Raw genomic sequence first — 18,338 nt, 5'->3', positions numbered from 1 at the left:
GTTTGGATATCTTTGCTTTTCTGACAGTCTGCAGACTTGCCACCAGAGCTGGGATTGTTCATTGTGGTATTGCTTTTAGTGGAGTCCAGTGAAACATGACTCATGGCAAGGCTGCCTGCACTGTGGGAAGAGTAACTGTAAATTGTCTTGAGAAAGGCAGATTTTGTGTTAGTCTCTTGCTTGCAAAGAATAACATAACATTTGGGAAAGAATGTGCAGCATAGGATCCCATAGTTAGATATTAAAATAACAATAATCTCCACAGCTGGCAAATATTTGCCAAATGTGGTAGCATAGACAGGGATGAACGTGATCCAAGCTATGAAGTAAATGAGCATGCCAAATGTTATGAATTTGGCTTCATTGTAATTCTCAGGTAATTTCCTGCCCTTGAAGGCAAATATGAAACAAATGAAGGCCAGGACGGCAATATAGGCCAGCATGATGCCAAAGGCAAGGATAGATCCCTCTTTACATTCCAGGATAATGACTCTGGGCAAGGAGACATTCTCTTTCACAGTAGGAGCTGCAAAGATTAGCCAGAGTGTGCAAATGACAACCTGGATACCTGTACAAGTGAAGATGATCGGGATCGGTTTATAGAGGCACTTCAGGAAGTTCTGCAACTTGGGATCGAAACTAAAGGCTAGCAAAATTTTCAGGGACTTTGTCAAAATGCAGGAGATGCAGAGAGTGAAGCTCACGCCAAATAGCGTCTGCTGGGTTTTACATGTGAAGTCTTGTGGTTCTCCAACGAAAAAGCCTGTGCTGGCAAAGTTGAGGAAATGACAGAGGAGGATCACGTAGCAGATCACTAATCCCCCAGACGATTTCACAATGGGTGTGTTCAGGTTTCTTGTAAATATTATGCCAATGGCCAGAACAAACATGATTCCCATCAGGGAGAGGGCCAGGAGCAGGAGAGCCAAGGAGTCATTCCAGTTGAGATACTCCACTTCCTTTTCAAAGCACATCGTGCTCCTTACAGGGGCCCAATGTGTTTCGTTGTTGCATAAAAGGCAGTGATCCATATCTAAAAGACAGAGGAGATTCAGTTACATTGCAAACATTTAAACCAGGTGATTGTCCACAATGCTACTAATAGAATCCTTCTCAGTAAGAGTCCTGACTAGAAAACAGATAGAGATCATGATCACATTGGTTACTTATTAAAATAAAGCATACACGGAACCCAAAGAAAGTGAGAAAGAAGAGTGAGCGAAGAGAAAGAGAAGAGAAAGAGAAAAAGCCAGTTGGGCTGTGAGTCTTTAGGAAATTAATATACTTAAGATAGATGCTAGCCTCATAAACTTGCAATTATAGGTGGCAGTTCAGAGACTCTGCTAAGAATTCTGTGAACACAATGAAATATATATATGCCTTACTGTTGAATTGTATACCTGAAACTTACTGGAATTTTTTAACCAATGTCACCATAATAATAAAAAAAATGAATTAAAAAAAAAAAAGAAAATAAACGATGATATTCAACTCAGAAAAAAAATTCTCTTAAGAATAAGGGCTTTGGAATCAGGTGCATCTCAAGTGCCTCGCTCCATCTCTTATGTTGTAGTGACTATAATTACCTGTCTGATTACTATAGTGATTTTCAGGACAGTTCACACATTCATAGCAGCAGATATGTTGACTTCTCATAGTTTTCTTCATTTGCCCAGGACTGCATTCTGTGGAGCATTTGGATCGAATTTGCTGAAAAGTGAAAAGAAACTCCAAATAAAAGTTTAAAAGATTTATCTTAACTAACTTGCACTAAACTTAAAGATATATTTACTAAATAGTATTTTAGTCTTTTTTTTTTTTTTTAGCGTAATAGAATTGTTCTGTCATCTGGAGAAATGTGAACAAGTCTAAAAAATAGAAAATATTTCAGATAGTGAAATTCCTTTAGGAAGACAGAGTTTCCATCATGTTAACAAATTCTATAAGCAAATAAGAGAAATTAGCTCTTTCAAAAAGTCCCTAACAGAAGGAGAAATGTGCAGTGGTGGAACCAAAGAAAAAAAATGATGGTTTGGAATTTCCCAATCATGTGCTGTATAAAAAGTTCAACTATATAAGAAGATAATAAATTGTTGGACTTTTATATTCTTTAGAAGGTTATTAATCACGCTGTCCAAGAACCATGTCCAATTTAATCTTAAAAAACAAAACAATGGAAAAATTTGAATTTATAACCATTAAAGTATTAGTTTAAAAAACAACCCTATGTATATGAATAATATTTAAACCATCCTGAGAATTTAGGTTATAATTCCGCTGTCACGATGTGAATCATACGTAGCCTTCTACTTTTATAAAAGCCTCTGTTTCCAATCTAGCTAGTAATTCCTCAGCTGTGTTATTTTTTCCATTCACAGTCCCTTTCTCATGACATATCTTGCGAGATAAATCTGTTATTGCCTCACTCTTACCCTTGGGAAGCCAGAGCAGAATGGGTAAATGAGACATTCTCTAGATTCTCTTAATGGCTTTTTCTAAGTACTGATATAACTAGTCTTTTCTATGGGAGATGAAAATGATCTGGCTGAGAGAGAAAAGTAGCCAAGATTCAGCGTCCCTATGTCTATAAGCACTGTCTTCCTTTTTCCCAGCACAGTTATTGATCACCTGGGTTTTCAGCAGGCAGGGTATCTGCCTTGTGGATTCCCCAGGACAAACTTTTAATCTGAAGTATTCATACTCTGGAGGATGCTCAGAGTACACTAAAGCATTTAGCTATGAGATAAAGCTAGACATCATTAAGGGGATAAAAGTGCAACATTCCTTTCTAGAAACACAGCCGTTTCCCTCCCCTCCACATAAGGGATAGCAAAGACATTCTAAAGCCTGGTATTGATAACTTTGGGCTATCAATAGATTTAGGATTATCTGATGTCTTGGACTATGAGTTCCGATGATTTACCAGAAATGCTATAACCCTACTAACCTGCATATTGACAAGTGGGTCTTGAAATCTGACCTAATTGATTTCAAATATAGTTGGTTTCTACTACCTCCTTGAAATATATGGATGTTTCCATCAGAAAGAAAAACTTGTCTCTCTTTTTATGGTGATCAGTCCCTTCCATTCTAAAAATCACTAAAAAATCCACTCCATTGTTTGTTATCGTATCACCTTCTTCTTATTGAGTGTCTCCCTTAAAAAGTTTGGAGATAAGTCTTGGTAACAATTAAAAACAGTGTTTCTTGCAGAAATTATAACAACGAATCCTCTCTGCATTCAATGAGAAAATGAGTCACAGCATAGTTTAAAAGATCCAGTGTAAGTTACTGTGTTTAAGCAGAGTTCTTGTTGGGTTCACAAGGTAGTTGTAAGGATGGTGATGATAATAATGAAAATGATGATAAAAGTTTGAAAATATAGAAAGACGACTATCTTTCAAGGAGAAAGTATTTTTGCTTTACTGAAACTTATGACAGGGAAAATTAGAACAAAGATAGTGGCTTAAAGCATTACTATATTCATTCTTTCATCCAACACATATTTTTAAAGTGTCCATTATATGCCAGACACTGGTGTAATTGTTGGAGCCACAGCACGGAAAGGCACAAATCCATGTTCTCATAAACCTTCGGTTCTAGTTGACAATGTTGACAATATACAAGATAAAAATTAGCAAAATGTACAGAATGCTAGATAGGGATAAGTGTTAAGGAGAAAAATAAGGATAGGGGGGTATAAGAAGTATTAGGTTGACATTGCAATTTTAAATAAAGTGACAGGTGATGGCCTCCCTGAGATAGGGACATTTTAGGAAAGACAGAAAGAAAGAAAGGAAACTACATGGACATCAGAGAAGATTATTAAAGCAAAGGAAATGGGAGGCAAAAGGCCTTGAGCCAGGGAAAGCGAAGGCACGTATGGAAGAGCAAGAAAACTTGAGGGGTAGTAGGGAGGGGTGAAAGTTAGTGGAAGGTAGTAGGTGATGAGGTCAGGAGGTACTGGAGGCAGGCCATGTAAGGTTTTTTTTTTTTTTTAAAGTCATTGACCCGAGTTCTGAGCAAAGTGTTATGTTTTACAGGTGACTCTGGCTGCCGTTTTAGAAACAGACTGAAGGAGGCAACAGAGGAAGCAGAGAGTAGTTAGAAACTTACTGTTTTAATCTGGGTCAGAGGTGATCAGTATCCTGGAGTGGGGTGGCAGCAACAGAGTAGAGGACAAAGAGAGGTCAGATTCTGAACTCATTTTGAAAGTAAAACTTAGACTAGCTATCAAGTGTAACTGAGAAGTGACAAGGATCCCACCAGATTTTTCCATGAGCAAGAGAAGGGAGTTGCCGTTTATTGTGATGGGGGTAGGTTTGGGAGCTCGGTTTTAGAGATAATCAATTTAGATGACTATTCGACATCCAGGTAGAGATGTCAATTAGGCAGTTGTGTATGTATTTGGGTTGAAATTCTGAAGAGAAAAATCTGGGAGTCATTTGTCTTTTATATAATGACATTGTTTAAATTCAAGAGCCTGAATGAGATCACTAATGAAAGGTGTGGACCAAAAAAAAAAAAAAAAAAAAAAAAGGAGAAATTCTGAGCTCTGGACATACTAATATTTATAGGCGGTGAGAATGAGGAAGACTCTGCAAAGGAGTCTGAGAAGCAATGGCCAGAGATAGAAGAGAAAATCAAGTGAGTGTGGTGTTATGCAAGCCAGTAAAGCATTTCACAGAGGGGAGACCAGCCAGTAAGTAAAGAAAGGTAATGTTTGGATTTATTAACAATGGTAAATGGAAAGAATTTTGATGGATTGAAAAGAGTTTAAAAAAATTATAGAAGAGAGAAATTTGGGGCACTGAATATATTTAACTTTTTAAAAGAGTTTTGCTCTAAAAAAAATAGAAGAATGGGCAATATATGCTGGGGGAGGGGGAGGATCAAAGGACTTTTTTTCTTCCTTTTATTTTTAATATAGGAGGAACAGCACACTTGTATCGTCATATAGATATTATAATAAAGAAAATACTTGAGGATGCAGCAGAGAGTGGGGCATTGCCCGAGCAATATCTTTGAATAAGTGAAAGGGGTTGGGATTCAAAGGTCAAGTGCAGGAGTTGACCTAGGAGCACAGACAGTCCAGCCACAGTGCCAGATGGAAGGAAGGGACATGGGCACAGATGTAGTGGCAAGGGAACTCTAGAGTTTTCTTCTGATTGTTTGCTTTGTTAGTGAAAGAGGGTCAACTGAAAGTAAAGACGGGGAAGATATATTGGAGTCAGAGAAGAGAAAACATAAAAAAGTCATCTAGGTAGGTAGGCAGGTTAATAAACTAGGGTAATAGTCTGATTGCCCAGCAGCATTGGGGCCCACTGGAGGTTAGAAATCATGAATTTAAAGTCAGAACAGTCAGTAAGGTGTCTTTTTGTGTGTTTGGTTCTTTTCCAAGTTCAGCTACATGAAGCCTACACTGATTAGGTAGAGAGTTTAACTTAACCAGGACTTTGCTTTGGTCGAATGAGTATGGCTAAAGGGGTGGGGGCAAAGGAATTGAGGGTGTGCACAAGGGATTGAAACACAAGTTGACCATGGAACTTAAGGAGGAAAGTTGGGGACAGTGAACAGGTGGAAGCATTACTGGAAGTCCTCATGGGGTCAAGGACTGTTGCAGTTAAGGTACCAATTGATTCGAATGCTGCAAAGCAGCCTACAATTACCTTAAGATTCCTGAACTCGTTTCTTGTTTCCTGGTCTGTAATGATAAAGATATCCTTCTTTAGGTCATATCGTGCCATCTTTGTGACAGTCATGTGGCCATTGATCTCCTTCCAGAGTACGACGTCATATCCAGTATTCATATCCCCATGGGCATCAAAATGAAATGAGTTCCCTCCATCAGTGAATGTCACATTTTTCAGTACCGCAAGTAACTATGAAAAATAATAACAGAAACAAACACTAATAGAAATATTGTAGGTGTATATCCATTATCTCAATTATAACAGTGCCTTACAAGGAATATCATTTAAAAATTAGAAGAAGGCAATTCTGGATCAGTGAGTATGGTAAGCAGTTGATAAGGTTCCTAACTATCTGGCAACAATTTGAGAATTCTAGCCTCATTTCTGTGAAAGTCTTGCTCTGTGAATTTGAGAAAGCAAGTTAATGTTTTTGGAGGGGAGCTCCTCTAGCCCATAAAATTGAAATCTGAATATGTTCTTTTTCATTGTTGCAGAATTTCAGAATGTGTCTTCTGGGGCAAATGCCTGGGCTCGAATTATGGTTCCATATCTCATTAGTGGTGTGAACTTGACAGTTACCATTTCTTTCCAGGCCTCAGCTCCCCCATCTGTAAAATAAGGTAAATGAAACCTACTTTATAGGGTTATTGGAAGGATTAAATGTAATTAGGCACGTAACAAGTTTAGTTTAGTATCTGCACAGATTAAAGGTTAATAAAGGTTAAATTAATACCTATTAATACCTGTATTAGGTAATAGGGATGTACTGCAAACAAATAAAAATATTTTGAGTCTATTAACTAATAATGTCAACTGACATTCATATACGACTTGCTAATATTCAAATCTGTGATATCCTTTTACTCCATAGCAACTCAGTGAAGAATGCTGAGCCGGAATCATCTTCTTCTTTTCTTAGATGATGCCACAGCCATGGGTTGCAGAAACTAATCTGAGGACACATAACTTAACTTTCATTCTGGGGTCTTTCCATTGCAACTAACAATATATTAATTCAAAATCTCTTCACGTTTGTTTCCCTTCTGACTCAAAAGGGAAAGCTATGGCACGGGGGCAAATCATCCTTACTTCTAGTGTCAATCGACCCCAGACCTTGGCGGGGTATGAGTGGGTAATCTAAGCCAGAGCTCACCATCTTCAAAATGAAGGCTGAGGGGACAGAGAGAGCTACGAACCTGGGAGACAGTCCAGTTACAACAGTATCCTGCTCCTGGGTGTGTACTACGGAGTGCCCCCACCGGAGGAATTTTTTTAGTTGGTGGGCGTAAGTATGGGAACGGCTGTTGCCCACCCCGTAAGTTCAAACTTTGATACTCATTGGGTGGAAAGTGAGAATCTTATTATCTCCAGTGGTTTTCAAGTCTGCTTCAGTGATTGAGTGCATAGTAAAATGACTTCTAAAGCCTATTTCTAATTAAATTCATAAAATGATTTTTGAGAGGATACGAATGTAGTGAAAACTACTTGTCTTATTACCTAATTTATACAGTGAGAACTTGCATGCATTACACCTAGGACAGGAAATGTCTTACTGACAAATGAGGCATCCATATTAAGCTTGTGCTGCAGCGGAAGAACACAGGACTAGGCAGGAAGAAAACCTGTGGCAGTTCTGCCTCCACCATTAACTTGACACGCAGTTGTAGCTGAGTAAATAAGTACCTTCTGTGAATATACCTTACTCACTCATTATCTAGATCTATGATGCCATTTTATTGGGTGTGAAGTCTAGAGAATGAGGCAAAAGTATTCTATTTGAATAAAATTATTTTTCTACTCCCCAGTTAATCTTCTATGACTCTTTTAATTTTTTTTTTTGTCAAGTTATATTTTAAGGCAAATGTATTAGCTACGCTAGTCGTGTCAGTGACCAAATGTCACTTTAGTAAAATCTCTGAGTGTATTGATTTTAGTATACATTCTCAAAGATTTCATAGTTCTTTTAATGAACGTAAACTAATTAGTATTACATTAAAGAAGCAGGATGTTATGTCTAACATGATGGAATTGACCAAAAAATATCTTGATCTAGCAACTGGGTGGAAGAAAAAAATGGAACAAAACTATAAGTATAAGCGAGGGCCTACTGTCAATGTTTCCACCTATACCTGTATATTGATTTTTCTTCTGTTCCTTCCTTAAGCAATACACACACCTATAAGCTCCAGTAACTCAGTTCTTTAGGGAGCATATCCTTTTCCACTCTTGTGTTTGAACTAAAATTTCCACCTGTTTTTTCCTGCATTTAATTAGGTTTTACGGGGTAAAGTTTTGACACATACACGTTCTGTAAATGATGATAACATTGTATGATGTAAATAAACTAGAGCAATTCTACACTTGTTCTTACCGGAAAGAGGGTGGAGGCAAATAAAACAGCGTGTTCATTACTTGCTATATATGACAGAACATTTGCTCTGCATTAAAGTAAAATTGAACATTACAGTTTCAGTTATTAAGCTATTAAATTCTTTTTCCATCAATTATTTATATTTCATTGATACTGAAATTCACTATAAATTGACACTACAAAATTTAGAGAGTAGGATTCACATTTCCATTATTAGATAATTTACCTCTGTATGGTAATGACCTGTTTTTTGAGAACAGAAGGCCAGGACACTCCAATTAAGCTGTTGTAGTTGATATTGTTTTCTATTTCCTTAACTGCACTGATGTCCACTCTATCTCCACAAGTAAGCTGTGCTTATGAAAAGAGGTATCTGTGTGAGTAAACTAGGGAATAGCAGAAGCAGCAGCCTTGCATCTCTGTCTGGTACCCAACCTATGATTTTTTCTTTGGTGAAGTTTTTTGTGGTATAATGAAAAGCCCACTGGACTAAAACTGGGACAGTTTCATTGCTAACTGTGTGGGTGACCATGGGCCAGGCCCTTATTATTTGAGGTCCTCTCCATTTTTAAACTGCTGCAAGTATCAGTCACATTCCGTTACCACTTCCTTAGAATGGAGTATAAAGAATATGAGTCCTGTGGACCTACCATTTTATAAAGACTAGAGATGATGAATGTCAGTTCTTAGTACAACACACCTTAAAAATATTTAGTTATTGCTTTTCTTATCACTCCCAAATTACTGTCTTAGAACATGTCTCTTCTGACTCCTAGACTAATATCTGATGATCATTGCTACACTAGGATACCTCATAAGTTCTTCAAATTCGACATCTCCAAAACAAAATGCTTAATAGTTCCTCTTGCCACCAGACCTCCACTTTTCTCTGTGTTTCCAATTCAAAAAATGGCACCAAATTTTTGAATAATTTGCAACATATTTGCTTCTATCATCCTTTACATCCAATCTCTCTCCAAATGCTCTTCATCTTTTCTCTTAAATATCCATTTATACGTCTCTCACACCTGTAGTACAAGGCATTCTTATCTTATGCTTGAATTACCAAATTGGTCTTTCTCTCTTTAGTCCTGTGTCCCTCTAACCAATGCACACTGTGGTGGGAATGCTGTTTCTATAGTGGAAAGCAGAGCACAACACTTTTCTGTCTAAAAATATCTTTAATTGGCTCCCCTTTGCTCTATCAAGTCCAAGTCTTTAAACACAGTATGCAGCCTTTCTGTTTAAAGGACGGTCACTGTATCAGTGTCATCTGAAAGCTTGTTAAAAGTAGAAACTTTCAGGTGACTCCCCACCCCCAAACTACTGAATCAGTATCTACACTATAATAAGATTTCCTGCAATTCAACTGTACTTCAAAGTTTGAGATGCTCTATTAACAAGGCCCTAATAATGATCCTTCACTAAACCCCGAGTCTCATTTGCTTCTAGTTTCCACAAAAGACTCCAGTTCCATGGCACTATTTTCTCTCCCACAGGATGCCATGCTTTTTCTCCCTTCTGGAACTTTGCTGGAGTATTTCTGCCCTGGCTAACTGCTACTCATCCATCATATTCTCTAGAGATGTCATGATCTTTGGAGAGTGTTCTCTGAATTACTAACACTGGATTAGTTGTCTCAATTGTGTGCATCTCTACCATCTTGTGTTTGTATGAAACATTGTAATACATCATCCTGTGTTGTAGTCAGCCCCTAATTGTTGATTGTATATCTCACTAAACAGATGATTCCTTTAGGAATAAAGTTATTTTACTTTCTATAATATTTTTAGCACTAACACAATGCCTGGAATATTGAGATATCCAAAAGATATTTGCTAAATAAATGTATTTATAGAAGTTGGACTATTAGACATCCTTTCATCATATACATTACTTACCACCTTGCATGTCATTAGAAGTAAAGGAAAATAAAAAAGAAAACCAAAATTGCTTATTGTACTGTCCCCAAATACTGCTCACAGATATCAGCGAGTGTGGAGCCAAAGTAAGGATTATCCTCAAATATTGGGAAAAACTACCTACCTTCCAGCCTTTTACATCTAAAGTCATTCAGAATCTATCATTTAAATATTCACAAATTTTGCCAGGGAACAAAATAATATTGAGGAACGTGTCTTTGATTAGTGACCCTGAATGTTGCTGATCTTTTAAATTTAATGTCTATGGAGAGTCCTTTATAAAAAGAGAAAATTGTTTGCATTATTTGTCTGACTAAACTGGGCACAGACCTAGCTCACTCACATCATGATCAAAGGAGCAAGGCACTCCCCTTTATTTCCTTTTCAATCTGTTTCTGTTTGTTTCTAGATAAATAGGCTCCCTTGCACATAAAGAATAACCTCAGGCTTCTAGTGTTTAAATAAAACATTTTAACAGACTCTGCTTAGAGTATACTTTCTTGAGTCTTTTCATCAGAATGTTTGAGATTTATTCCTGATTTAAAATACTTTCCCAGAGATTTAGAGGATAATTAGCTCTTCTATTTGTATTTCTTTTTCCTTATGAGCTTCCCATTTATCCTGTCTGTCTCTGTGATGTTCTATTTTCTCTCCATATTCTTTCAATCTCTCATTCGTAAAATTCTATGTTGTAGTTTCATCCTGGTGGTCCACTTATAGTTTTTACTAACCCCTCATTAAAAATTTTATAATACAGTGTATGCTTTCTAACAGGCCTCTTAAAATCACTAGACATATAAATAAATATATATTTTTTAAAAGACAGTTTTAATTTTAAAAAATCCTGATCTCTAGTCTTTTTCATTAGGTTTTGTACTTATTATTTACAAGGTGAAAACTAGTTTTAAAGTGAGCAATTTAAAATATCCTATGACCATCACATGATCCATCCAAATGTAATCTGATTGACTCAGACCTTGGAGCTTATGTTTGTGGGTGTTTAAAGTAGAAATTACAAAATTAGAAATAGCCTGTCTTGTATACACACTTGTAAAATCAGAAGAATTGAGGGTTATTCCCTTTCACCTACTTTTCCCTTACAAATTTAAAAGAAATATATTTTTGGAATGTGATTCTGCCTCAATACACATTATTGAGGAATTTATTCCTGACAATTAAAATTTATCATTATATAAGGCAGCAATTTGCTTTTAAGTGCCTTGTTTATGGGCATTAAAAAAGAACAACGGAAAATTTAAACTAAATAGGGCTACATTAAGCTTTGGGTTTCTACAAACCAATTAAAGAGGAGAAAGGGAAAGACTTCTTTTACATGTAATTAATGTTCATTTTAAACTGAGATATAGTAGGAATTGTAATGATTGACCTAACGACAATCATTCGAAGAAGACTGGAGTCCTAGGGAGATAGTCCTAAGGCAGAGTCATAACTGGAGACACCATGAAAAGTGAAGGGCGTGGAGTCAGAAGAGCCAGACTAGAATTATATTTCTGGCATTTCCTAGCTTTGGTTTTCTCATCCATAAAATTTAGTAATAATAAAAAGGATTGTTAAACATGCTGGTCTTGTGTTTTTTAAGAGCTTTAAAAGAGATAATTTATATGAAGCTTTGATCAGATGCAAATCCATAAACTCATGGAAAATAGAACTAGAATCTTCTTGGAAAATAAAAGAGAACAACTTTGGTGGATCAGAGTAGGAGGTGAAGGTAAAATAATAGCTCTGTTATCCTTAAGAACAAAGAGCTAATAATGGTAGAAAGGCAGGTTATTCAAAACCCGAAGTAGTCTACAAAAGGAATAGTTTTAAGAACAGTTCATATAACTTTTTGCAAATTAAAGCAATGAAGAAAATGGAGGAAATGATGGTAGGGAATTTTCTTGGACATGTGAGTTAGTACCTCCCATGGTTGAAAGGCATTGGGGTTCTGACAGTCTCGAGCTTGGCACAAATCCCGAAGGGCATAACCAAGGGCAAACACCGCGAGCTGAATACTGTGAATAAGTCCCGGCTCAGCGTAATCCCACAAGAAGTCATTTCTCAAGAAGAAATTCCTTTCTCTATCCTTATTAGCCTTGTAGGCCAAAGTCCCCTGAGAATGGTTGGAAATGCATTGACTCAAATCACTGTCCTTGGCATATGCACAGGCAGACAAGAGCATGGTATATTCATTTAAGGGTTTGTTATTATCATTGGGAAACATATGCAGATTTTGAAGAAAGGACTGGAAAGAGGACATATTTCCTCTTCTAAAAGTAAACCCTACAATTTTGCCAATCCTTTTAACATTAGGGATGCTGGTAATCTTGGTGGCTGTTGACCAATTATCACTAGCAATCCAGACCTTATTTATATTCCTCTCGATGGCTTTACTAAAGAGTTCAAAAACATGGAATTGCCTCAGAAATACCACAATGACATTAACGTGGACTTCTGCTATGATTTTCTCAAGTGTCTGATTGATCCTGACTTCGATGGTATTATCTGAGAGGAAGACTGGGAGAACTTCTTTGAAGGCTATGCACACGTTATTTGCTGCAGTCTGAATTGCAAAAGTGTTGAGAGCTAATCGTCCATAGTCATCATCTGTGGTTATGATGCCAATCCAGTTCCATCCAGATTTCCGAATCAGGTGGGCCATTGCTTTAGTTTGATAGAAGTCGCTGGGCACAGTCCGTAAAAATGAAGGAAAACGAATTTTGTCGCTTAGGATTTCTGCAGTTGATTCGTAACTCACCTGGAAATTGACAGAATCTTTTGGTTACAGTGTTGAAGAACTCCAGGTGGCTGTTCATAGTATGTGTTCTTCTCTTTGATTATTGTTGAGTTTTCATAAACTTTTACTAAAGTCTCTGGTCCTTTCCATCCTTCCCTTTCAGTGAACTCTTCCTTTACAAATAATGTAAATCATGATATTTGGTACCTGGTGACTGTTTTAGAGTCATTGCTCTTTAATCATTTCATATTGTGTATGGCATAAGCCCTTTGAGGGTTCAGGCTGTACCTTATATCTCCTTCTATACTTCCTTATCTATCTATATCTATCATATCTCAGACCAAGGCCAAGGGTGGTTATTATTTAAATACTTAGAGATAAATACAGGAAAGACACAGGTAGTCAAAAAAGCAGAATGCATTTTGGGACATCTAGTATGTTCAAAATTTTGTCTAATTTACAACTTTGATGATTTTTTTTTTGATAAAATAAATCATCCAGTCAAATAATCACCTAGTCCAAGGGTCAGCAAACTTTTTCTGTAAAGAACCAAATATAAAATATTTTAAGCTTTGTTGGTCACATATGGTCTCTGCCATATATTCTTTTTTGTTTTTGTTACAAACTTTTAAACATATAAAAATAATTCTTAGCTTGACAGCTTAAGAGCTGGAGAGCCACATTTGGTCTGCAGGCTGTTTTCTGATTGCTGATCTAGTCAAATAAGCATCAGAATTTGGATAGACCTACCTAATGTGTGCAAAATTTTGAATGACTTACAGCTTTGGTGCAATTGATCAATTGCAATGTGTCACTTGCTCAGTGAATTTTTTTTTTCTTTTACTGTCTACAGCAGCCAAATGGTATGATGGAAAAACAGTAGGCTTTGGAGTCAGATAAACTGAGAATCCTAACTTCAATAAATTTGGGGAAGTTAGTTAACATTTTGTTACCTAGGATTCTTGTAAAGATTACAGGAAAAAATTTAAACGGATATTAACACTTAGTGGACCTTCACTAAACCTTACTTCCCTTCCTGGTACCTGACGTTGCCATGCCTGCCTATGTTGTGAGAGCTGGACTTCTGTAAAATCAGTGTTATCCATTCAGGTCCCCTTTCCTTTTGCATTATCTATAGTGGAAATTACATGTCTGCATTAAATGATTATTGTCAAAAAGAGTCTACTCTTCTTACTTATCACTTAACTAGCATTATACATAGTCTAAAAATTTTGAGTCTGGAATATCTGAGATATTTGAGAGCACAATTATTTTGTTTTGTCATTTTGGATTTAAACTTTTTCATAATCAACTTCATTAGGCTATAACATAATGGAACTCTTGAGTCTTTCATGGGCATATACATTTATTTATCCTAGGTTAGGTATTTTGAATTCTCATGCATGTTTATTTTATTTTTTTATCTGTTCATTTCTATCACATGATCATTTCTTGATAATCTGACTATAAGCCTTTTTATTGTCTAACTTTTGGCTTCTAATCTTTCTTGAACTTAGAAAGCAGTGACTTACTGAGTTACAGAATGATGTGATATGAAGGTAAGTAGCTCAAAATGAAAGCCAACAGGACTCACTTGACTCTGTAATATGCAAGAATTTAGTGCAGGGCTCTGTAAAATCTGTTTTGGTCTTTCAGAGACCATTTTGCTTAATCCTTGTTATTGGCTTGCATTACAGTGAGATATGTAGTTCCACAGTCTCTGCTCAAAGCCTTCTCATCATGCTCAGAACAAATGTAAATCATACCACAGCTAATAAAATGCCACATGACCCGGCCTTGGCCTATGTGTGTAAATGCATCTCTTACTACACTCCTTTCTGCTCAACTAATCCAGACATATTGACCTTTTTGTTATTCTTTGGACATGTCAACTCTGCACTTGCTGATTTTCAACCTAGATACTGTCTGCCCCTCCCTCATCTTCCCTCAGCTGCCCCTTCACATTTAAGTTTTAAGCAAAACATCACCTGGAGAAGTCTTCCTTGACCTCCACTCCCCTTTATCCCTCACTCTCTCTTCTGTTTTCTTCATAGCACCTGACTGATGTTATTTCGGAAACAAGGTAGTTGAGGTTTGTGTCTGATCCAAATCACATTGAAAACTGTCAGAAACTAGACATGACAGATTGAAGGGTGGCTACTCCCCCAGTGCTTTGTTTACTGTTTGATCCAGAGTAGGGCACATCCTTTCTTTGATGGAAAAGAAAGGAAAGTTAAAGGAAAAGCAATTTTCTATTTTCCCAGGTTACCTCAGTCCTTTAATAATAAAGAATATAATCAAAACCAATGTATGGAGGTAGAACAAAACCTACCTGCGGCATGAGCTGTAAATTCAACATCCTGGAGACAGCCATGCTTATTTCTGAGTAGCCAGCCCCTATGACAGCCTTAACCCTTGGCATGTAGGTGGAATAGTCACATTTAAACTCCACAATTTCTCTGGAGCAGTTGAACTTAGAAAGAAATCGCAGAGCAGCTGCCATTGCCACTGTGACTTCTGAACAAGTGTCATAGATTTCGTACCCCAGTTTGACTCCAGATAATAGTGTTGAATTATTGATCATCTCGATGCTGTGTATCATAGCAAGAGTTTGAAGAAAAATTGAGATTTCAAAGCTGTTGAGAAACAAGTATTTTTCGAAGTCAGAATATAACTCTTCTACAGATATGGCGATATCTCATTTTATCCACATTTCTGCCTTATAGTAGATACTTTCTGGATCAGTAAAAATTACCTCTTGAGGGGTCTAAACTTTATTTAAAAATAATTTTTGATGGAAAGCTTTCTAAAGGGTATGTAGGAACCCGTACTTTCTTACAAGGGTTCTATGGAACAGGATTTAATTCTTTCTTAATGAATTTTGGGATAATTTTAAACATTCAATTTAATATTCAACAGTATGAAGAAATGTTTGATTTTTGTTCCTTTTTGTAGTTAAATGTCAGCATTTTATTGCTGTCCAAGCACCTGCTCTTTTAGGTTCACAAGCTCATCTTTTACTTTTCTGATTCTAATCTGTTGTGGTCTAAAACCAAATTAATAAGGCTCTTAAAAATTACAAATAAAACAGGCTCAGAATAAAATCCCAGAGCTTTCTCCTAGATAAAGGACATTATTTTAGTTCCAAGGCATAGCTATTTTCTCTTTCAGTGGGCTTTTCCAATTGACTTCTGGATTTGTGATTATTCCAGAGCACTGAGTTGTTTGGTTACTGATTTACTGTTAAGTTTATTTCATCACCACTATATATAAAAGTTTACAAACATAACCTAAAACATAATAAGGGGTCAATAAAGGTTTTAATAATAAATAAAGAAGGATATTATTGTTCAGGGTTTTGATATTCTAGTTTTCTTTTACTTCACCGAGTTATGATAAATTAAATAGAACTATTTGAATAATATTACTGTCATAGTACACTAAAGTGAAGTTTGGCAAATTAGCATAAAGTTTTTAATTTAAAGAAAGGCGCAAAAAAGAGAGAAAGCTTAAAGTAATGAATCGTTGGCCAATTAAAACGTATTTTCAGAGTACCCCACATGTTGGCTCCATGAGAGTCAGAACCTCTTTGGTGTATTCACTTCAGTATCTCCAGTACCTCGAATTGGGCCTAGGTAATGTAAGTGTTTAATAAATAGTTGTTTAATGTTGAATGACTACTATTCTCTCAAGGAGTGACAATAGGTAAAAGGATGTTCAACTTAGTGCTTTTTTTTTTCCCTAGGATAAATTTCCTTATTAAATCAAATGATTCTTTAGTGTTTTCCACTTTAATTGTTGGCTTATCTTTCTGGGCCTCAAATCTGCAATCATTCTTTGGGTACCAATTTCGTGCTTTAAAAATCTTCATTAATTATTTTAGGGTATTCCCTGGTATTCGTGATAATCAGCAATTATAATGATAGCAGTTTAACATGCCGAGCTTCTGGGTAAAATGCCAGGAAGGAATCTCAATGTGAGGTGGGATCACATTTTATCTGAAGGCATTCTTAGAGGGCTTGATTAATACTTTTCTTTTTTAATTTAAGTATAGTTGGTATCAATAGTAAGTGCTTTTTGATTAAAAAAGAAAGAAAAAATGGAGGAGAAAAAAGGAGGTTAAACTTACACACAAAAACATCAAGATAGAAATAAGGATTTTAGAGGTAGAAGGAAGCATGAGTTTCACATTGCCATAACAACAGAAGCCGATGCTACCTGTGTCCTTTAGAGGGTATCTAGGCCCTTTATTTTATCAGTGAAAACTTTGAGAACTGGAACTCAAAGAATTTAAGTAATTTGCCTAAGTTTACAAAATTAGTTTGCCCCCAAACTGAAATTAGATTTTAAATATCCTGTTCTCCTTAAAGACAAGCCATATGTAATATCCTCTACCCAGCTATACTTCTCCATATTACACTGTGCCAACTGTCTTTTCTAGAGTCAAACTTTCACAATGTATAGTGGCCATCAAAGAAGGAACACTTTGAATTGAGGTTGGGCTTTAATTTATCATAAAAGAATTAGATTCTGTCAAGAAGGAAATGAATACAATGTTGACAAAAATGTTAGTATAGAGAACAAAATTAAATGTAGTTTACTTTAAACAAAGAATTAAATAATAGATCCATGTTTAAAACAAAATGCATGTTGTGGATGATAAATAGAAATGAGCTAGGTGTGGTTGTGGTGGCTACAGTGTCTTCATATTGGTTTTCTCTATTGACTTCAGAGATTATTTTTTTAGGCAAAATCCATGTAAATATATTAATGGAAAGCATTTATTGCTTCTACACTTGGAGGTTAGTTATACATATAGATATAGATATATCTCTCTTTTAAGAAAGCATCACAAGATCATGTGCAACTTAAAAATATAAGAATTTAAATTTTATTAAAATAAGTTAGATATCAATACAAGTAAACATTTACATGTCAGTCTCATTGTATAATCTTGAAATCTAATTGTATGCTTTAAAGCTTTACTTACCCAACACACTTCTGGATTTCTGGTCGTCTAGGATAGTCTTCTGAGAACAGCATTTTTTCATGAATGTCAAACAAACCTCCAATCATAATATGCCCTGGAGAAGTGGCAGCCACAAAGTCATCAGGGCTCTGGCAAGGCTGGGAAGTAGCAAGAATAATCACAAAGCAGGTAATCATTATAATCAATAATGCCATGTTTCTATCTCATTTGCTCACTTCATGCACGTTCTTAGGAATCGTTAAGCTCTCAGAGCATCAACATGTTCCTATTTCACTTGTAAACACTATGTACGGTATAGGACGGTGTCAAAGGCCAGAATCACTCTGTATTCAAATACTTGATGATAGTCAAAACAGTTCTTCACCAATAAGAACATATCAGACTTTCTAACACTGCTTTGTTGGAGATTTGTGATAGCAGGAGCACTAGGTAAAAGCTGATAGAATTGGAAACACAGTCTCACTGTGATAGCACTCTTTTTCTTCACTTATGTCAAGCACTTTGAGTTATGTTGGCATTTCTTTTGAAATAGAATATAGAATCTTTAAGAGGCAGCAGTTTGGGAAAGTTTTCCCACTTCAGAAATGGAAATTTTAGGTTTCCAGAAGTATTACATTCAAGGCAT

General features: G+C 36.2%; 1 protein-coding gene across 3 annotated transcripts in view; it reads right to left on the bottom strand.

The window, feature by feature from the left end:
- Window positions 1–17,950, bottom strand: part of GPRC6A (G protein-coupled receptor class C group 6 member A) — a 19,558-nt gene extending 1,608 nt beyond the window's left edge. The window contains exons 1-5 of one of the 3 annotated variants that reach the window (XM_011364764.1): window positions 17,714–17,950; window positions 15,056–15,359; window positions 11,908–12,744; window positions 5,670–5,882; window positions 1,587–1,710 (exon numbers count right to left, since the gene is read on the bottom strand). In XM_011364764.1, coding sequence (XP_011363066.1) covers window positions 1,587–1,710; window positions 5,670–5,882; window positions 11,908–12,744; window positions 15,056–15,359; window positions 17,714–17,907 — 1,672 coding nt within the window. In that variant the 5' untranslated portion in view covers window positions 17,908–17,950. The remainder of the gene's footprint in view (window positions 1–1,586; window positions 1,711–5,669; window positions 5,883–11,907; window positions 12,745–15,055; window positions 15,360–17,713) is intronic. The other 2 variants (XM_011364766.1, XM_011364765.1) reach the window with 2 other exon arrangements.
- Window positions 17,951–18,338: the final 388 nt, after the last annotated feature.

The sequence above is a fragment of the Pteropus vampyrus genome, unplaced genomic scaffold, assembly GCF_000151845.1.
Source record: "Pteropus vampyrus isolate Shadow unplaced genomic scaffold, Pvam_2.0 Scaffold101, whole genome shotgun sequence".
NCBI lineage: Eukaryota > Metazoa > Chordata > Mammalia > Chiroptera > Pteropodidae > Pteropus > Pteropus vampyrus.
This window is presented reverse-complemented; position numbering and strand designations above follow the sequence as displayed.